At 34.4% G+C, this 23,176-nt stretch overlaps 1 protein-coding gene across 1 annotated transcript in view; it reads right to left on the bottom strand.

Moving 5' to 3' along the window:
• The window catches only part of TyrRS-m (Tyrosine--tRNA ligase, mitochondrial), a 35,241-nt gene extending 23,770 nt beyond the window's left edge, over window positions 1–11,471 (bottom strand). Inside the window, exons 1-6 of the mRNA XM_067286297.1 lie at window positions 11,350–11,471; window positions 8,187–8,297; window positions 7,914–8,058; window positions 7,575–7,744; window positions 5,838–5,939; window positions 5,652–5,766 (exon numbers count right to left, since the gene is read on the bottom strand). Of these exons, the coding sequence (XP_067142398.1) occupies window positions 5,652–5,766; window positions 5,838–5,939; window positions 7,575–7,744; window positions 7,914–8,058; window positions 8,187–8,297; window positions 11,350–11,405 (699 nt within the window). The 5' untranslated portion in view covers window positions 11,406–11,471. The remainder of the gene's footprint in view (window positions 1–5,651; window positions 5,767–5,837; window positions 5,940–7,574; window positions 7,745–7,913; window positions 8,059–8,186; window positions 8,298–11,349) is intronic.
• Window positions 11,472–23,176: the final 11,705 nt, after the last annotated feature.

Below are 23,176 nucleotides of genomic sequence, written 5' to 3'. Positions count from 1 at the left end.
AAAATGTACTACGACAGAGCCATAATCACAGATAAAACAATTTACCACAACAGACCAGACATCACACTCATTGACAAACACAATAAAATCACATACATTATAGACATATCCATTCCAAACACTCACAATATACAAAACGCATGCACTGAAAAAATTAGCAAGTACACAGAACTTGCCCAGGAAATAAGGCATCTGTGGAGGATGGATAGGGTGCTTATTGTACCTGTTGTTCTCTCCTCTACAGGTGTCATACCACACACACTACACAAAAGCCTGGGCACATTACAATTGAATAGAAACACATACATCACACTACAGAAGGCCACTATATTGAATACATGTCATATTGTGAGAAAATTCCTGAATACAGACACACACACTGATACACTTTTTAATTTCTGTTTTGGTTACTATGCCTTGACTTTGGTTCGGCATAGTACACAGCCACCGGTGTTAACCGAGTATATCTACTACCCAACATAATAATAATAATAATAACTCTCCCGTGGTCACCACCTGGTCGTGGTGGGAGAGCCCAGTAATTTTACTGATCCATAGGGCAATGCAGGCTGGAGCATAAGCTCCTGGTAGGGACACCCATGCCAGTAAGGTCTATGGGGAGAAATGAAGCTAAGAGTGACCACGCCCACATTCTGTGGAGATATTCATCATGGTAATAACTAGATCAAAGTGTGATACCGGCTCGGACGTCGCCCGGGTTAACAAGGTCCGCGTTCGTGGGTTAGGCAGAGGCTCACGTTCGAAAAATAGGCCACAGTCTCCCTTGGTTACCGGTGGCGAAAGCAGCACCGGCCCAAGCATGGATACTGCAATGCCCTCAACAGATGTGAGGAACAAACCCAGCCTTGGTGTTTCTGTGGCAATGCATCCACAGACCACAAAGACTGGAAAACCACGCCAACGGATGAAATGGACAGTAGAAATGAATAAGTTTATCATCCGTAGTTACTACACCATCACAAAACTCGAAACAAACATGACAGCATACAGACAACAACTACACCATAGATTCACACAACAGTATCCTCACCTCACTGTCACCGAACAAAGGGTTGTTGATCAAAAAAGAACAATTATACACAACAACCTTATTCCACAAACAACACTTGAACTTATCAAACAACAGGTTGCTGATCAAATACATCAACAGACAGAAACATCTAACATTAATGAAGATCATGTAACCTGTCAGGATAATCCAGCAACAAGCATTGATAATAACACACATACAACAATTACCACTAATGATACTACAGACATTTCCTCATCCATCACTGATAACATAGACATGGATTTAGTTAATACACTCTCACATATATTTCAGGAAACACTCACTAAATATACAGGCACAGATCCCACACAAAGACCACGAATACCAAAAATCAACACGTCAAAGGAAGTAGGAAAAACACTAAATTATGTAAACACTCACTTACTACCACACTACATTCATTCAATTTCTACACTCGCAGACATTCATACATTAGTTTATGCTGGAGCAGTCACAGTAGTGACACACCATGGACTGAAAGTACAATCACAGACAAATACACAGAAAACACAATTCTATCACAAGCCTGCCTGGCAGAGAAGAATAGAAACACAAATAAATGACATTAGACAGCAATTAGGCAGGCTGACACAATACACTAAAAACAACATAACACCCAAATTAAGGAAACAGCTCAAAAACATTTTCAAGAAAATAAAAACACACACAAAACATGAACATCACAACACATGCATTACAGAATACATTGATACACTAAAACAAAAACTTGCTGCCAAAGCACGTAGACTCAAACGATACAAAACATGTACACTACGAAAACAACAAAATAAATTATTTACAAACAATGAAAAACTCTTTTACAGACAAATTAATAACAAAGCAAACACTGATACACAGCACAGTGGCACACCAACAGAAGAAGAACTCACAACATATTGGTCTTCTCTTTGGTCCAGTGCTGTCACGCACAATGCTGAAGCAGGCTGGATCGAGGAGGAGAACAAAAACTTACACAACATACCAACTATGCCCTGTGTTGAAATAAGCATACGTGATTTCCAATACACTGTTAACAGAACACACAACTGGAAGACACCTGGTGTAGACAACATTCACAATTTCTGGTACAAAAAGTTTACATCACTGCACCAGGAACTAGCTAAACACCTAACACACATTATCATCAATCCACAGGACATGCCAAATTTTCTTACTCAGGGCATCACCTACATGAAACCTAAAAACAACAATACCACAGACCCCACACAATACAGACCAATTACATGTCTTCCAACACTCTACAAATTATTGACATCCTGTATCGCAAACAAAATATACAAACATATTGAAGAACACGACATTCTAACAGAACAACAAAAAGGTTGCCGTAGAAATCACAAGGGATGCAAAGAACAGTTACTCATAGATTCAGTCATTCTACGGCAAGCACACAAACAACACAGAAACATACACATGGCATATATAGACTACAGAAAAGCATTCGACAGTGTTCCACACAGTTGGCTGCTACATATTCTACACATGTACAAAATACATCCATCACTCATTGCATTCTTTCAAAACACTATGCAGCACTGGAGAACAACACTACATCTCAGGGTTAGTAACACTTCCATACAAACAAACCAAATTCTTATTAGACGAGGAATTTTTCAAGGAGATTCCTTGAGTCCTCTCTGGTTCTGCTTAGCCCTGAACCCATTATCAAACATGTTAAACAACACGCAATATGGTTACAATATCAGACATGAAAAAACAACACAGTTTACACTGTCACATCTCATGTACATGGATGACATAAAACTTTATGCATCCACACAAAAACAACTTCATCAACTCCTACAAATCACACATTCACACACCAAGGACATACAAATGGAATTTGGCCTAGATAAATGCAAAACACTTCACATAGAAAAAGAAATCCTGAAGAAAGCAGATTTTGCACTTAGAAATGGAGACATTATTGAATCCATGGAAGAGGGCGAGTTCTACAAGTATTTAGGATTCCAACAGGCCAAACTAACAGAACATACACAAATAAAGCAAAGATTAATTAAAGAATACCAAAGTAGGTTAACCCTTCCACGTAAAGATGGCAAACGTGGCCTGATTGACATAGTTAACCTTCACTACAAACAAATACAGTCATTGCGAGAGTTTTTCTACAAAAAACAAGAAACATCACAATTACATAAAGCAGTAACTCTAGCAGACTCAAATAACACACCATTAAACTTACACTCACATCATATGGACACAACACAACATATAAAAGGCATAGACACCATTAAGCAATCGTGGGCTCGAAAGGCACTCCATGGCAGGCATCCTTATGATCTGGCCCATGATTTTGTTGACAAAACTGCGTCAAACAGCTGGTTAGCTCGGGGATGCCTCTTTGGGGAGACGGAAGGATTCATGATTGCCATACAGGATCAGGTCATAAATACTAAAAACTACAGAAAACACATACTCAAAGATGCAACACTCACAAATGACACATGCAGAAAATGTCACATCATGCCAGAAACTATACAACACATCACCTCTGGTTGCAAGCTCTTGGCACAGACAGATTATTTACACAGACATAATCAAGTAGCAAATATAATACACCAAGAGCTTGCAAGGAAACACAAATTAGTAGACATCCACAAACCATATTACAAATACATTCCACAGACAGTATTGGAAAACAACACGCACAAAATGTACTACGACAGAGCCATAATCACAGATAAAACAATTTACCACAACAGACCAGACATAACACTCATTGACAAACACAATAAAATCACATACATTATAGACATATCCATTCCAAACACTCACAATATACAAAATGCATGCACTGAAAAAATTAGCAAGTACACAGAACTCACCCAGGAAATAAGGCATCTGTGGAGGATGGATAGGGTGCTTATTGTACCTGTTGTTCTCTCTTCTACAGGTGTCATACCACACACACTACACAGAAGCCTGGGTACATTACAATTGAATAGAAATTTGTACATCACACTACAGAAGGCCACTATATTGAATACATGTCATATTGTGAGAAAATTCCTGAATACAGACACACACACTGATACACTTCTTTAATTTCTGTTTTGGTTACTATGCCTTGACTTTGGTCCGGCATAGTGCACAGCCACCGGTGTTAACCGAGTATATCTCACTTAACCCAACATAATAATAATAATAATAATAAGCGTAGAGTCGAAACGGTTAAGAGCTGAAAGTTGAAATTTGGTATACGTCATGAGAATGTACACTTAGAACGGATTTTTCGAAAATCCCCCACATGGGAGAGGGAAAGGATTAAGGCTTACTTCGAACAACTCGGCTTATACTGTACTATTTTAGATGTGGTTTTTTGCAGTTTTGATTCCATTTTAATAGGGTATGTACACTAAGAAGAGATTTTTTGAAATTCCTCCCGCAGGGGAAGTGTCAACAATGGAAGTGTTAAGAGAAAACTACGTGCAAGATTTACGGGCACACATGCCGTTTTTGCGGGAAATTGGACATACTTTTAGACCTATCTAAAAATTCTCTAATTAGTCGGGAAACAGAGGGACCTAATTCTTGCATTCGGTGAAAACGGGTAAGATTGGCTATAATGTAACAATCTTAATCTTCGCTTAACTTTTTGCCCGAGCAATGCCTAGTTTATCTGCTAGTAATATAATAATCTTTTACTAAATGATAAATGCTCATTATTAATGAAAAAGTATTAAAAATTTATGATGATAATTCAATTTATGTGGGCCCTTGACACTTGGGGGCCCATGGCCTATTAGTCCTTATGTTGATCTGCCTATTAGTCCTTATGTTGATGGCCTATTATTATGCCCTATTAGTCCTTATGTTGATCTGCCCCTAGATATAATAACCACAGCAAAGACGGTGTTGTGACATACTGCTTCTTAAATAAGTTTCGATTAATTTTAGTTTTGAAAAACTTCGTTCTGCTGTTGTCCTCACTCATAAAGTTAAAAAAATGAGACATGCTGCAATAATGTCAGAGAACCTATTTGAAGCTGCAGTGTGAAATAATAGTAGTTCAGCAACTTGGCTTATAGAAGTAATTTTACCTGACTATAAAAACACATTTTAAATCAAAGCAGTTGAGGTCAAAAACTAGGCAAATATGCCGATTGTAACAATTCTGATTGTTTCAGAATATTTTTATCAGATGATGTGACAAGATATGCAGGCGAAAAGCACTTGAAAAGTGTACGTAATTGTCAAACGATTCAAATCTAATCGTTGATTGATTATTAAATCCAAAATTTTTTACAAATGTTTTTACAAGTTTTTATTTTGCCCTTTCTAACTTGGCACTATCATAATTCGTGCGCCTGGAGCAGTTTGCTCCAACTGTTCCACGGTAGCTACGCCTCTGGGTCGTCTTATAGGACAGATATATGCTAAAACTATAAAACTTCGACGAAAATTTATACATCGTCTTGTCTGAAGGTCGTCTTATCCGCCGAAATATATGGTATTTGACATAGTTAAATTTAATTTGTAACAATTTTTAACTTCATATATTGATGTACAGTATTAATTCATGAATTATTAATTTTACCTGAAATCTGCAATTATATTTATCAAAGAGGTAGAGCCAATCATAAGATTGAAAAACCTGGTATGTAAATTCAGCAAAATTCATTCCTTCACTGCTTTCAAGTCTTGATTTTATACTGATTAAAATTATCATCACAATTAAAATACTGATTGTTTTCCAACTAGATTTCATATAAACTATAATTACCTTTTTCTAGAAAGCATTTGTCCTACTCTCAATTTTCGACCAACTCTACTCAAAAAGTTAGTTATATCTTCATTTTTATACCAAGAACTATTGTAAATAATCCTAAAAATATGAAAAGTAAATATAATTCAAATTTTCTTTTAAAATAATATATTTATAACAACAAACTATTGACTTAAAATATTAGAAAATAATAAAAAGTTTATTATTAAAAAGCAACTGTATTAAGCAATGTGCAATAAAAGAAAATCTTATAATTGCTTACATACAGGAGAAGACATTGAACAAATACTATAGTAAAAATAGTCAAAAATATCTTAAATATTGAAAGATGTATAAAGAAAAAAATAAAAATCTTATATTTATTGTATGTTGAAAACTTATTAATTAAAACATTTCTTTCTCTTTATACTTGATAGTAAACTTAGTTTTATAACTTACATTATTATATTTATATTTCTTTCATTCCTATCAAAATTATAAATATTGATGTCATAATTAAATTAACTGATGTTATGCAATCTGTTGTAATAGATATAGAAAGTAGATAGATGAATCCATTTTAATCAAATCCTGGATAGATTAAAATGGATTCATCTAAAAAGCATAGAATATAAATAAATTAAATAAGAGATTATTCAAAAATGATTAAATGAAGAAAACAATGTTGAAATGAACAAAATTTATTAAATGAATTATGTACTTTCGAAAGTGATCATAAATTTATTCATTGACACAAGAGACTGATTTTTCATTTTTAGAAACGATAACATAAATAATATTAATATAGAAACGAAATAAGAAATTTATATGACAAACCATATGTTTTGTAAATTTATAAACTGTTTACAAAAACAAACCTCCAATAACTCGATATTCAATTAAAGCCAAACAATCTGCCAAATTATACTGGACTATACATCTATGCAAAATTACTTAAGATTTAATTATTAAACAGTAGCCATATTATAGCCTGGTATAACCTGGCAGATCATTTGGCATTATAAACTGTTTATTGAGAAAACTATAATGAATGAAACAGTAAAAGAAACAAAACTGAAAACAAAATCATCAAATTGAGATATGAAGAAATGAATTCTTTAATTAAAAAGGAAAACAATAAAAGTACAAAAACTCATTGAACTGTTCATAGTTCTAATTCCCAAATAATAGATTTATTTCTTTTTAGAATATACAAGTTTCCTTATATCAATCTTTAATTTTATTGTTTTAATAGAATTTTACCGTATTTCCCATTACAATATACAGGTATCCATTTTATTAATAATTTTATTTAAAACTCTTTATAGTTTTCTTAATTTACAATTTACTTAGGTATTTTATTGTACATTAAAATCCAGTTGCCACTATAATAACCATAACACACATATAACTTCTGCCATCCATGTTATATTGTATTCATTATAGCTTTATGTATATTTTTAAATATAACTGAAATTTTGTAATCTTCTATAACCAGACTGATGTAAAATAAAGAGGACTGATGCACATCCTCCAGAATTAATAAAGTCTGTATATATCTATTTTTGTTGTGTATTCTTGTGTGATTGATTCTCTGAAGCAATTTTATGCTTACTCCTAACAATTAATATAAGAACAAGAGAGAATCAAGTATAAATTGATTAACTAAATAATGATGGTTTGTAAAACTTGCAATTATAAATAATGTTAAAAAACTAGTAAATGAAAGAGAAAGAATTAAATAATATATCATACCTAGCAGGTGCAATATTTTTTTTGCAAAAATACTTTTTAAAATTATCAAATATTCTTTCTAGACTTTGTTTTATGCTTTCACTATTTGATTTAATTAAATCTACTTTAAGTACTTCTCTTTCCTTTGTTTTTCCACTTGGATCTCCAATTTGAGCAGTAGAATCTCCAATCTAACCAACAAAATATAAACTGTTCATTAGTATTAAAACAGATAATCTAAATTAATTATAAACTTAATCAGCCTGATTATTACACTATTAAAATCAAGGTTTATAAAAAATTATTGTCATCATTATTAAAAAAATGACCAAAAAAAAAAAAAATGATGGTTTTACTTACAATAGCAATAACATCGTGACCTGCTCGTTGCCAATGTAACAATGCAATAATCACAAGAAGATTGCCAACATGAAGACTATCTGCTGTTGGATCAAATCCTGCATATACTGTTTGATTAGAATTCAAAAGTTGAACAAGTTCGGAACTAAAAGAAATAAATGAAATTATCATAAAATATAATTCAAAACAAATTTCACATAGTTTTCAAAGTAATAAAAATCAATAAGTATGCATAAAAATTGATTTACAATTTATAAAAACAAATAATGTTACCAATCATCAGGATGGATTTCTTGAATCATTTCACGTTTATTCAATTCTTCAATTAATTTACAACTAATTTTATAGGATGACAATTTCACTGGGTTACATTTTATAATATTCCTGTAAATATATCAAAATAAATTTGATTTATTAAATTATATAAAATATTAACCTGAATGTTTTAGAGATAAACATACAGGTAACTCTATAAAACTTAAAGGAATATTTAACAAACAGTTTAATAATTAATAAAAATTTTAATAAATTCATTTTACTGAACTTTACAAAATATCAAAATAGTTCAAAATATAGAAGATAGTTTTCATTTATTAAAAATTATATATTTCTGAACATAAAATTTATATACTTTTGACATAAATATTGATTTCTAATTTACATATTGTAAAATGTAGACATTATTACATAATTTTTAAAAAGGAACACTCAAAAGATCAAGAAATTACTTTACCCTAGGAAAACTATCTATTTTTAAAAAACATATGGTGATATTCATCTACATTTGTGAATAATTATTTATTTTGGTAATAGGATATAATCCACTAACGTCAATGGATTGTATCCTATTTGGCTTACACAATATACCAGTGCCTAGTGCTAAGCCAACGTCAAGGCATAACTAGTGATGAGCAATAGTATTGTAATATTGATACTATAAAACAGATTAGTGTACTTGACTATAAAATATCAATGATGCTATTGCAATAGTTTGTATCCACTATCAAGTAGAACTTTCAGGTGCACCTAAGAGAACCAGCTATAGTAATAGAGGTGAAATAAACTCCTCTCTTTGTATTTGCATGCACTATTACTGTAGTAGAAAGACAATATGAAGGTATGAATCTGGAGTGTATAACTAAATTTGTGTTGAAGTACTTAAGAATGGCTGGAAGGAATTAATTGCAGCTAAAAAGAGTAGAAAAAGTCATTACCGTATTTTACAGACTATAAGACGCACCTTAATTTTTAAGCAACTTTTTTTTAAAAAATACCTATAAGACGCTACAGACTATAAGACACACCTGAATTTTGGAGGCAATTTTTCGAAGAAAAAAGTGTGTCTTATAGTCCGTAAAATACGGTATATATTGAATTTTCACATCAATAATGGAAAAAATTAGTTAAAATATTTGAAAACGGTTTATGAAAAGTGGAATTAACTCCTCTTTCTGTTTTAAAAATACTTGATAGTATTGCAAATAATTTGATAGAATTGCCCATTTAATGTTGCTAATGATTGTTTACATTTCTACTATTGCCCATCACTAGGAATAACTAAAAAAGCTATTTTTATGTTTATTAACTATACACATATGTATGTGTTTAAGAATTTTCTATGTAACATGTTTAGTATGGCAGCTTTATGTAGAATAACCTTTGTGATACTATGAAGCTGTAGATTATTATTGTTAAAATAAAAATCTCTCTAAATAAATTCATACTTTTAATCCTTAAGTACTATCATACATCAGTACAACCCCAGTAATTTTTCAAATAATTTTCCATGCTCTCTACCACCACTTAAAAATCTTTCCTGCCAAGTACCATCCAGCCAACTATGACTGGTGAGTGCATTATCTTTATATGTCCTACTTGTGATTTATAAGATCAATTAGAAATTAGCAACTTTCGTTGTGTTTTAAGTACTGTTTTGTGCTTCAACCTTCGTGCACACATTATAATTGTATCGTGTACTGTTCATTTTCAATAACTCCTAGTCAGAGTTAAGCAGTGCCTTGTTTTCTTTTGTATACAACACTGTATGTACAATTTATTATTGTTTCTCTTAGAGTGTATCTGCAATGTGTAACAGCAAGCAGTCGTTTATCCTTGCTTTGTAATTGCTGTGTGATCTATGACTGCAAATGACTGTAAATATCTGTATCATATTTACTGCAGGCATAAGTTTGTAGGGTTATATTTTGTGTATTTTTAGGATTTGTTCAAACGGCCCAGTGCCGCATGTACATAATTTATGTTTTTTTTTTATAAAATCGACAAGGCGCCCATGTAACCTTCCCTTTTCACCCACTTTCCTATCCCCTTTCTTTCCCCTTCGTCTTCGTCTTTACTCAACTTTTCTTCATTTTCACACTCAGGCAATACCCATGAGTAGTCCTGAGTTTTCACCCATCTTTATTTAAAATAAAAATAAAAGTCTGTGAGACTGACTATAGTAAGTAACTTGTTTGAAAGAGTGTTACTTTGCTAATTTACTTTTTAATTCCTAAAATTAATTATTTGTTTATTAAGGATATTTTTATCTTGAATATCTGTTGCTTGATCAAAACATAAATTACAGATATATTTTCATTTATCATTTTATGAATTTATGAAAATTATTTCTTTCAACATCTGTCATTCTTATTTACTTTTTATTTCTTGACAACAGACTGTTTTCTTTCTAGAACACCAGTACCCAAAAATAAATAGAAAAGCAATTTTAAAAAACTGTATAAACTTGTGAAATATGCAAAATCAATTTTAAATAATTGAATTCAACTTCTACATCACTAATGACTATAAAATATTTAAATAGTAATGAATGAATGTACAGGAAAAAAAAATTATAATTAAATTTTATTTTCTTTTAGTAGTAACGCCTAAAACTTTTTATGGTGTCTGATAGACCACCTATAGAATTTACATAATTTTGAGAGATTATAGTCTGTTTTCAGCATATAATTGAGGAGCTTAGTGGAAAAACAGCATATCCACATTAAAATCTGATGAACTGAAAGAACTTTCTAATGTGCAGCACTTTATTAATATGGGTGTATAACCTGTAGGGCATGCAATTGAACTGTTTAAGTGACATGCAAATCTTAATTTATTAGTAAGTCTTTTTTTAAATATATATTTAAATATATGGTAATAATACAGTTTAAGGGAATATGAGTTTTTTTAATTATTAGTTTTTAAAAAGAAATTATATTTAATAGACATGTTACGTGAATTTTACTAAACAATATACCTTCTGAGCAAAATCTATTTCTTGAAACTGAAAGCATAATTGTTTTAAAGTATATAACTAAAATTCTTAAACAGCGTATCTTACCAAAATACTATATATATAGTGTTTTATAAGATACACCGTTTATATATATATATATTTGATAAATGTCATTTTCATAACGTCCACGTCCAATTATACCTTAAAAGTTTTGAATGAATGCTTCTCTGAAGCATAACACGGACAAATGCGATCATTTTCTAACATGTATGAGCTTTTTACAATGCCGTCAAATTAATTTCATGGGCGCTGCCATTACAAATTTCAAACGTATACGCAAGTGTTGCCAATTCTAGAATTTGATTGGAGAAGAAAAAAAACTTCAAAAATTTTTAAAGATAACAACACTTTCGATTTCGAAAATTACTAAATTCTTTATCTTGGTTAATAATTTAAGATTAATTATATTAAATTTTATTTCTAAAAAAATTTCATCGACGAGTTGCATAACTTTCCGGACTTCACCGGAAAAGTTTGTAACATTCTCTGGTAAGAGTAAAGGGTTGCCTGAGAGGGGCGAGAACCCCCCAAATTGTAGACCTCCTGTGCGATCAAATAATGTCTAATGAACCATACCCCTACGAGCGACACATCACGACATATAGCCCGATATTTAGGCGATCGTTTGATGATTTATCACATCTTAAAAGAAAATCATTTTAGAAATTCACTATTTTCGAGTTTATTTATTTTTAAACTTATTAAATGATTTAATACTTTAGAAATAATTTTAAAATTTGCCTTTATGTCGAATTGTATCATAATCAAACTTTGTAAAAGATAACGAAAAGAAAATTTTTCTTTTCGTTATCTAAAGAATTTTATAAAATTTGAAAACGGCTTTATCGAATTTTAAATAATAATTCACGAGGATGATCAATTATTAAAAAAGGTCTATACTTTATCGGAAAATGCCGAAATATAAACTCGACTCCTTCTACTTCACTCGTTATTATATTCACGAGATTTGCACACGAAGTCCATTCACCATTCTTGAAGAGGGGTCGAGAATCGATGAGAAAAGTACGTTTCTCCAGCTTCTAGAAAAAGTGGCTACTCCCACTTTCTGGAAATAGGAGGTACTCCCTTAGTAGTTCTTTCCGATCTCCTTAAATGCATGCCAGATTCTTCCATTTCTTGTTCCCTTGTTTTCGTTTCGCATTCTTCTTTTAAATTCGTATTATCAACTATTGTAACTTGTTTCGAATTTTCATTATCATCGTGTATATCGATTTCGGAGTCTCTGTGTTTGACGTTTTCCAGAAAGTGAACATTTCTGCTTATTGTTATCTTATCAGTTTTCGTGTCAATTAATCGATAAGCTCTCGATGCTCTCTCGTATCCTACAAAAATTAGTTTTGTGGCTTTAGGTTCTAGTTTCTTTCGATCTTTAGGTTTAATAACATAGGCTGAGCATCCAAAAATTCTTATATGAGAGAGGTTTGGCTTCTTTCCATACCATTTTTCGAACGGAGTTGTTTCACTCGCTTTAGTAATTAATCTATTCTGTAGGTAATTTGCACTATTCATCGCTTCTCCCCAGTATTTGTTCGGTAATCGAGCATCAATTAACATTCATCTTGTCATTTCTGTCAGATATCTATTCTTCCTTTCTGCTACTCCATTTTGTTGCGGGGAATAAGGTGCCGTAGTTTCCCACAGAATACCTTCATTTTTAAAGAACGTCTTTAAGTTGGTACTTGAAAATTCACCTCCTTTGTCCGATCTGATTCATTGAGGAGTTCTTCCAAATTTTGTTTGTACATATTTAACATATTGCTTTATTTTATCGGGTACTTCACTTTTATGTTTAAGAAGATATATTTCGCTGTACCTACTGTAATCATCTATCATGGTTAAAATGTATTTGTTGCCTCTCGGTGTTGCTGTTTGCATTGGTCCGCATACGTCAGTGTGTATGTATTCAAGTAATTGATAGGTTTTGGTTTCCGATTTCCTTGGAAAACTTTTAGCAGTCATCTTGGTCTCGATGCAATATTCACAAGGTTTGAATATGCGACATTTCTGAATATTTATTCCTGTAGCCAATTGTTTATTCTGCATCGAAATTATGGAGTTCATGTCACGGTGCCCTAATCTTCTATGCCATAAATGGATGCATTCCTTCGTATCATTAACTACTGTAAGAGCTTTATGTGATTTATCAAGCTCATACAAACATGTGTTTGCTGTTGCCGATGCTACTGTTACTCCATTTTTCTGGATAGAGCAAATGTTCCCTTCAAATTTTATGGTAAACCCTAATGTCGTTAGTCTTCTGACTGAGATTAAATTTCCTTTAAGGTGTGGCACATATAGCACGTCTTTCATATATATTCGATGTCGTTCGTTATTTTCATCCATGCAGGTTATCATTACATTGCCTTTACCTTCAGTGTATAGGGCTTGACCATTGGCTAGTATTACTCTCTCTCTATGTTGACTATTAATGGTTTGTGAATAAATACTTTTCGCAACACATATGTGACGAAGCTCCTGAGTTTACGTACCATTGATGAATCTCGTTTTGTGTTCCTGTCTTAAAACGTACATAGGATTCCTTTTCCGGGTGTTGTTCATCACTTTCCGCATAAATTTTGTTGATCTGATTCGGATGTTTTTCTTTCCATGTTGCATATTTCCTACATTCTTTCTTTACGTGTCCCTGCTTCTTGCAAAAATAACAACTTTTGAGCAAATTCCTTTTCTGAGTTATGGGCGTGCTCCCACTTTAAATGCTTTATCCGCTTCACATTCTTCATTTGATGAGGTCTTTCTTCTTGAGTGTTGTTCGATTTTTATTTTATTACGTACTAACTCCTGAGTTAAATCTTCTTCTGGACGAGTCTCTAGTGCTGTTATTAAAGTGCTATAGCTGACTGGCAAGCTACTAAGTAATAATGCTATCTTTAATTTCTCAGCTAGAGTTTCTCCCAGTGCCGTAAGACGATTAACCATTTTCTCCATGTTGGCCACGTGTATTTCCATGTCGCCGTTTTCTACTAGTTTTAAATTTTCTTCAATAGGTAAACTTTATTTCATAGTGTAGACTTAACACGGTGTTTCCTTATGGCTTCCCAAGTTCCTTTAGCTGTAGTTTTCTTTCTTACTAATGGCAGTTGATTGCCTTCCATCAGGAGGCCTATCATGGCGCGCGCCTTTCTGTCCTTTGTTAACCAAGATGAGTCAGGATCCGAGGGTATTTCCTTTTGTATTACGTCCCATAACTCGTCTTTTATCAACAGCAATTCCATCTTATATTTCCAAATGTGATAATTGTTGTTGTTTAATTTAGTGATGGCAACGTAACTTTTATCCGCCATTGTGAAGTCTTTTGTTCTCGCCGAATATTCTTCTTACGTAAATCTATTTAGTTTATATTATTCCTTGAATTTACCTTTATCTTTTCCTTACGCTTAATTATTTCTTGCCGTAACTTGGCGCATAACCCGTTAGACTTGGCGCTTATCGGAAAGATTGGTAAAAAGTCAGTTGGACTAGCGTAACCGGTTATGTAACAAAGGAACAAAGAGTGCACAAAGGGTACGTTCGTTAAGTCAAACGAGTTAAACGAGAATGACATCATCGTTATTCTTGTTTCGTTAGACTTTTCGAACGATTCGTTATAACTAAATGGCTGTTTCTAAAATCGAAGATATGAATGTTGCTAGCGCAGCCTTATCCAAAATATTTTTCTTAGGCTGCTTCGGATGGACAGTTATTTCAATCATTTCACCTTTTAATTCACAATTTAAACACTCGAATAGATCTAGAAACATCGATATCGTCGGGCGCCATTTTCTTAACGAAGTAAACTAACTCTTTCCTTCGTGAGCTTCGTTAGTTTCGTTCGAAACGTCATCACCGTGGAGCATGCGCACTGAGCGAGACTACTACTTTTCGAACGATTCGTTACTAACGCGTTTAACTCGTTCGACTTAACGAACGTACCCAAAGATTACACACAGTCTTGACTCACGGAAGGTCAGCGCTGGAAAGGGGAAAGTGAAATGAAGTCACCTTCCCTGAGGGGTCAACAACGCCACCATTTAATTATAGTAAGTGACTGGTTTCTAGTATTAGGCAGAGTTGTATAATTTCACTTAGTACTGGGAGGGAGCTTTGCACTACTAAATGATGTTGAAAAACATCGTCGTCCCCTGAATCCTATTGAGTAAAATATTTAATAAAATATCAACAATTTAAATTTCCGCTTTTCTTATGATTAGAAAAGACATAAAATGTTATTTTTATTATTTATTTCTATTGCCAAAAGAGTTTAAAAAACGACCCTCTCTGGATAGTTCTTGCTTCATGTATGTAAAGACAAATTCAAAAGTACATTTATAGATAAGATATTAGTTTATCTTATTTATTTTTTATTCGAATTATTTGTTTAAAAGGAAAATAGAATACCGAGTATATCAAATATCGCTTAGTTCGGTCAATTCAGTAATTTGAAACTCAATTTTTACATTTTACCTCACATCAATAATAGAATAACGTCAAATTTATTCTACAGCAATAGAATAAATTTGAAACTCGAACTGTTATTCCTGATATATTATGATCGATCTTTAAATGTTACGAATGTTAAAATAATCACATTTAACTGTTGTATTAATTTTCAGAACAATTCAAAATCTATTTTTCGAACGAGACTGATAAATTGGCGATATTTTAAAAATTAAAACGGAGATTATTTCTATTACTTTTAATTGCTATTAAGAAATTTAAATAATTTTATGGAGAATGAATATTCTTTCTATTAATTTTCTGAAAAAAATCAATCTTTTGAATAATTTTACTGCTTTATTTATTATCACCAGTTGTCCGTATGGAAAGGCGTAAATTACGAAGGAATCTGGATTCGAACTAAATACAGATTTCCTATAATATGTTCATGTATAGTCCTATAATATTTCTATAAATTTATCTCAATGAGTTTAGTCAGCAGGAACGGCATCGTTCCTCTTCCTACGTTCCTGCTGACTAAACTTGTTGAGGATTAGACACGCCTGTAATAGGCATAACCGGTGTTAGATACGTTAAGAAAATATGGGGAACGTCTCGTAATCAGACCTGAGGTGTAACATACTAAGAGTGTTTGGTGGTTTTATTTTATATACGTCTTTGTTTAAAAACGTTCTTATTCTTAAAACTAAGGCCGCTGTTTAGAGGTGGCTATTGTTAGGAAAGGAGGTCGATTAGATTTAAAACGCACCAGAATATATAGAAAAACGCATTCATAATTTGTTCAGTTATAAAATATCGAAAATAAGCAATTATTTATTGTGACATTGTCGTAACATCTACAAAACATCGCGATCGTTGATTCCAACACTATATTATATTAACCAGTCTGACGTAACAATTTACTTACTATAAAAGCGTAAGGATCGACGTCGGCCCACCAGTGGCCGAGTGGTCTCCGTTGCCACTCATTGGTGGTGACCAGACCCTGAACACTGGGAAGTTCGGTCGTGGGTTCGTGCCGCGACTCGGATAGGCTGGCTGCTAGGAGTTTTCCAGGTTTTCTCCTAGCCAATAACGACTGAATATGAGGCCAGTTCCCCATAAAAGTCCTCCCGGAAGGTATTGTTTCCCCGCACGTGCGTTTAGGCCGTTCGATATACGGCTGGCTCTTCGGTCGCGTAGCGATCATAATACTCTTCGGAGAAAAAGCGTATTAAGGCTACAGTCAAACCTGTTTTTGTGCGGTTTTTTTATGCGGTCCCTATCAACCGCATGAAAACAGGTTTGTATAATCTCCATATAAACCTGGGGGAAAAGAAGTAGAAGGATCGATGTCGGGAATCTTTATGACTTTATTTTCCTGATAATTATTCTTTAGAAAATATTCTTCGAATACGTTGCTGGCAGCCGCTAAATATATTTTATGTGCCTCAAAATACTTCTGAAAGTCTTCTCCTATTAGAAAAATAACATCTGCAAAATCTTCCGACTCGAATAAATAAAGCATTTTAACATTATCCGATTCTAATTTCTGCCATTTATCCGATGTTTTTTCATCTCGATTTCTGGAAAATAGTTTATAAATTTCTAAAATTTAGAGGATGATTTTTATAGATATACGAACGAACCCCTGAACTCGGCAACTGACGGCAACGTAAAAAAATGGCCGGTGCCAAGAGTTGCCATTGTCTTGAGGTTATCTTGAATTCTTTTCTGTTGAACATTCCCGAAAAAATGGATGCCGTTCAAATATGGACGTCATTCAAGGTTCGACCGTATAAATACAACAAGAATTCTGGTACGATGATAACTTATAAAAAAGTTTAAAATGTAATTTATTCGTATTATAGACATTTACGATCACCTTTTAATATAAATACAAATGTCGAGTATCACCATTTTCTCTTTTGTGATTCCATAACCTTATCGAAATTTCATTATCTTCCAGAAACACTTGCAATCTGTTGAACGGTACGTCATCGTCTTCAAAAATGACGTACGTAGTAATGAAATAATTATATTCATACAAATTTATATAATAATTATAATGCAATATTTATAAAAAAAACTACTATTATTTATCAACAAAGAATCATAATAATAAATGTAATAAGTATAGTTGTGAAAAGCTAAATTGACTGCCAAGCTTCGTTCAAAGATATAAAAATACAAATATAAAAATGTTTTATTCATAAAAAACTTCTTATACTTTGACTGTAAAGACATTAGTCTACCGCTTTGAGATCGCTTTCGGGCTGTTGAAAAACCCAGGGCTATCTGTACCTGATGTGTCAAGACGATCCAGCAGCCCAAATTGTGCATCTTCAGAAACCGACGATGGGTAAAATTAAAACGGCCCTCTATAAACAAAACAAAACAAAGAATCACCAGCTGCCATATTGCAAGTGTGATAAAAGATACGATGAGCACGAAGATCTTTAATTAATGATCTTAGGTAAGAGTTAGCGATACTAAAATACGAGCGAGATTTGTGCGCAGATAATTTCTTACCACACTAAATTTAACAGAAAAATTTATCACGAAACAATTATTGATGCTAATGTCTGAAATTCTATTTAATCCATGCAAGGTGTGTGATACCAGAGCCCCTTCGGCCGCCAATTTAAAGTCTTTTAATCTTTAAAATTGGCGTTTCCACTTCCCGGGACGAGGACCCAGGGGTTGGATTTGTGGGAAGCGAGTGTTCGGGTTGTTTCATTGTGTCGAATTACACAGAACGTGGCGCTTGACGTGTAAGTGCGTGAGTGCGAGAATTCGAGTAAAGGTTAAACGGTGTATATCTTCGTGTACGTGATGTGTCCGTGTGTGTGTGTGTGATCGAAGAACGTCTTCGGCATGTCTATAAACAGAAAAACAGTAAATTACGATACGAGAATAAGATGTGTTAAAAAATGAAACGAAAGAGTTCTTACCATCGGAGATTTCGGAAAATATTCACACGTCCACTTGGTCCTCTTCGTGGTAAAGTTGGGGAGGGAGAAGAATCTCCCTCCCAAATGTTTCTACAAAACACAAAAACAGAGAGAGAAAACGAGAAGTCGATTCATTCATTACCTAAGGTGAAGATTATTACCTTTATCAGACAGTCTTTCCTCCCGAACAGTGTTATGAGAAGAGCGAAGGACCTGACCTAGCCTAGCCTAACCTACCCTAACCGGAAGCTCAATCCTCATAACAGCTGTTTGGGAAGAAAGGTCGGCCGAATGTCTCATCCGGTGAAGAAACGTGTCACGTCCGGGTGGTCACAATCGGGAGTCAAATCCGTGGGTCACGTCTGGGAAAAGGTGTCGAGTCCGGGTGAAAAGTGTATTCGTATTCGTATTCTAGAGGCGTCTGCGGCTACTCAGGCCTTTACGCCGGAAGAGAACAGAGTGGGAAGAGTCGGCCTTATAGAAGACAGCCAATCCGAGAAGACAGAGGAGAGGTCACGGACGCGACCAAAGTCGGCCTTATAGGAGACGGCCCCCGCGAGAAAGGGAGATAGAAGTGCCTTCCGGGAGGACTTGGGGAAAGCTGGCCCCTATTCAGGCGTCATATGCAAGGAGGAAAACCCGGAAAAACTCCTGCTGCCAACTCGTCCGAGTGAGGTTCGAACCTCCGATCGAACTCCGGTGTTTAGGGTCTGGTCTCCGCCAGAAATGAGCGGAGACGGAGTCCACTCGCCCACCGGTAGGGCGGGTGAAAAGTGTCTAATCCGGTAAAGATTAAATAGAAAAAAATTTAATTAAATTTAAGGTTTTAGTTTAAATGTTAGTACGACAAGAGGAAAAAAAATTAAAAAAAACCTCTTGCCTTCTTATACTACGTTAGTAAATTGAAACTAAAACCTTAAATTTAAACGATACTTCAGAAATAGCAAAGGAAAAAGTCGTTCACATCTCTTGCGAAGCGACGCTTTTTCCTTTGCATCCTTGCCCACACCGAACGAGAGGATCCCACTCGTTGGAAAAGGGAGGAATGATCGAAACATTCCTCCCCTCCCAGTGCGGCAAAGATGATGTCGTCAACATGGAGAATTTTCACTTTTCGGAACAAGTCCGAACAGCGAAATGCCTCCTCTCCGTTCAACGCAGAACAGAGAATGCTGTCGACATCTTCTATTCCTGAAGTCGTTCCCGTGAAGAAAGAACCCCTTCCGCAAATGACGGAAGAGAGTTCCTCTCCCCGCTCAAAGGGGGAAAAGGCCCTCTCTTCATCCATTGCGGAAGGAGGACGCCCTTCACACTTCTTCATCTTCTTGGGCCGCAGCCACCGCCAAAACCGCCAGTCCTTCATTCTGCAAAGAAAGAATATATATATATATATATATTAATGGGATTCGGATATACTTAACGCAGAAAAAGTTCACGACGAATCGGAATTCGGATAGCTCGCGTTAGATCCTACCGGAAATTGCTAGAACGTTCCAACTGTATTTGCAGTAGAGACGACCGACCCGGAACGAAGAAACTCTCTTACGTGTAATTTGTATTTGTACGACAGAAAATTAAAGACACGTCGCACGTAGCCATGCGGAAAAGGCACTCGAGCCCAAGTCGTAACAAGTGTTTCGTTCTAGAGCAATTTACCCTAACCTGTACGTCACATAAACGCAACGACGGCATTTAAAAGAGTTTCGTGCAAAGAAATTGCCAACGAGTCGACCGAAACACGAGACAAACGTACGAAGAAGCGAAACGTGCCCACAGTCCAACTCGCCATTCGGGACACGAACGTTTAAGTGGCACAAAGCATTGGCAGAGGGTTACGTAAGTGCGGAAGATCGACCTTGTGGAAAGAGACAGAGCCTAAGGAAAAGAATTCTTTGCGTCCAGCCTGTATAGACAATGTTAAGTGTATTAGTATTACGTGTGTTTGCGGATAATTAAATTCTCGCAAAATAAGCCGTTGTAACTAATACATAAATTCAATGGAGAAGTCGGAGGTCAAAGGGCGAAATTTTTGACCTGTCCAAGGAACATCCCATGCTTCAGAATACGGTCTCCGTCCATCAGACAATGTTAGAGAGTATAATTTAGTTATAATTACGATAAGTCTACGATGGAATTCGTATTTTTTTTTTTTTTTTTGTAACTCTTTCCGCCCTGTGGGCACTAAGAGGGCCTCTTATAGCAAGCCCATTATGGGTTCGGCCAGACCCACAATGGGGCGGCCGGGTGGTGAGGGACGGGGACCAACATATCCGGACGGACCACCCCCCGAAAAATTCCTAGGGATTTTTCGACCCGTCCGGATTCGATCCCGGGTCCCCCAGGGCGGCAGGCTGCTAACCTTGACCGCTCGGCCATCCGGCCGCTAGGAATTCGTATTTAAAGTTAGTATTAAATAAGTTTTAATTCAATTTATATAAATAAGATATTTGCTAATAATCCTTATTCTTTGACCGTGTTTATAAAGTGTAAATTGATTAAACATTATATAAATTAATTAATTACGAAAATAAACTTAATTTATCCTTTGCGTCCGTCATTTTCGGCGCTTCGGTCGCTTTCCAATGTGGCGGCTCGTTTAAAAGTCGAAAGAGATGGTAATCGAAACGAAAGAAAAGGCGATCCGGCCAGAATCTCCATATTAACGAAGTGAAATAAAGAAAGAAAGAAGATGAAGAAGAATTCAAACGAAAAACACAAGCGACGGCAGATTTAATCGCAAATATGCCAAGTCCGAGCCGGCCGATGTCGTCTCCGAAAGTTGGACTAAGCGAAACGAAAATAAAATCTTACAGCTAGCTAAATTCTAATTAAAATCTTACCTGGTGTGATGTTGGCGTCCAAAAGTCTTCTTAAAACCACTTCGGGTAACAGAGAACACTGAAAAAAGGCCAAAAACACACCGAAAAAAGGAGCAAAGAGCGCACACGTCCGTCCAGCAAGCGAAAAACGTGCAAAGTGACGCAAAATCGTGTTGCAACAATAGAAACTGCAATTGTTGCCGTTTCTATGGAGATTAGAAAGCGCTTAACGAATTCGAATGCGATTGACGTAATGGATTCTTTTTTGAATTTTAAGGCTAAATATCTGCATTTTTTACGTTTCTATCCCCCGAATGACGACGGATTGGGATCGAGAGACTCCATACGACCCTCCGCCTTCCGTTTCCATTCTCCACAAGAGGCTAGAAGCAAGATTTTCTATAATCCAGCGTCGCCACCCCCAAAACTAGAACAGATCATTCCTCTCGTTCGTCCGGTGTTCTCCGATTGACCGACAGCGCAAGTTTTGCTAAATTTCGAAATATTTCGTTTATCCGACGCCATTTTAAAAGCGGTTACCTGACGTCATCGGACGTTGGTTATATGAAATATGCGCGTTATAGTTTAGTTACGTAAACGTTAATTAAAGTGTCTTACATATTAATAAGACTTAATTCCAAGAACTAATAATTTATTTATTTGAAGTAATAAATTTTAAGTAAAAATAAACTAATTTTTTTAAATAAAATGTTAACGAATTTCGGAAGAAGCATATTTTTGACCAGATATTTAGTTAATGTTTAATAAACTCAGGTTAGTTGAAGTCTTGTCACATCTTTAATTAGTCATATTATAGCCCAATATTTAGGCAATGGTTTGGTGATTTATTACATCTTAAAAGAAAATCATTTTAGAAATTTACTATTTTTAAGTTTAAAAATAAATAAACTTATTAAATGATATAAATTTTATATACTTTAATACTTTAGAAATAATTTCAAAATTTGCCTTTATATCCAATTGTATTATAATTAAACTTTGTAGAAGATAACGAAAAGAAAATTTTTTAAATAAATTATTTGAAGAATTTTATAAAATTTGAAAACGGCTTCATCGAATTTTAACTGAAATAATAATTCATGAGGATGATCAATTATTAAAAAACGGTCTATACTTTATAGGAAAATGCCGAAATATAAACTCGACTCCTACTTCACTCGGTATAGTCAGTTAGTAATAATGAGACAATGAATTAAGGTAAAACGTTCGGATTTTTCACCGAATTTCTTGCTTTTTGCGCCTCTGTCGCTGAAGAGACGGATTTTCGTGGACCATTTTTTGCATATACGTTCGTGTTAACAGTAATACGTAATCAAAAATGAAATACAGTAGAGCGTCGAAAAGTGGAACCAATTGGGGACTGGGGTCCTTCCAGTTAATGATTTGTTACAGTTTCCGACTTTGTACGAAAAAATACAACCTGTCCGATGTTCAAATTTTTCTCCGTTGCGTATCGCTTCGTGTTGAATTTTCGTCGATTTTAAGCCTAACGAAAATTTTTATAATAATCATCGAGGCTATCGTATCGTTAAAAATTATTTCTGCATTTTGTACAAACAAAATAAATATATTAAAGAATATAAAAAACATGAAAATTATACTTTAGAAGTAAATTTAGTATCAAAAACATTCGATTCAGCACGACACAGTCCGACTGAAAATCGTTCCACTTTCCGACCATTCCACTTACCGACGTTCCACTTATCGACGCTCTACTGT

This window comes from Centruroides vittatus, unplaced genomic scaffold (assembly GCF_030686945.1).
Source record: "Centruroides vittatus isolate TY-2023 unplaced genomic scaffold, ASM3068694v2 scaffold_3315, whole genome shotgun sequence".
Taxonomy (NCBI): domain Eukaryota; kingdom Metazoa; phylum Arthropoda; class Arachnida; order Scorpiones; family Buthidae; genus Centruroides; species Centruroides vittatus.
This window is presented reverse-complemented; position numbering and strand designations above follow the sequence as displayed.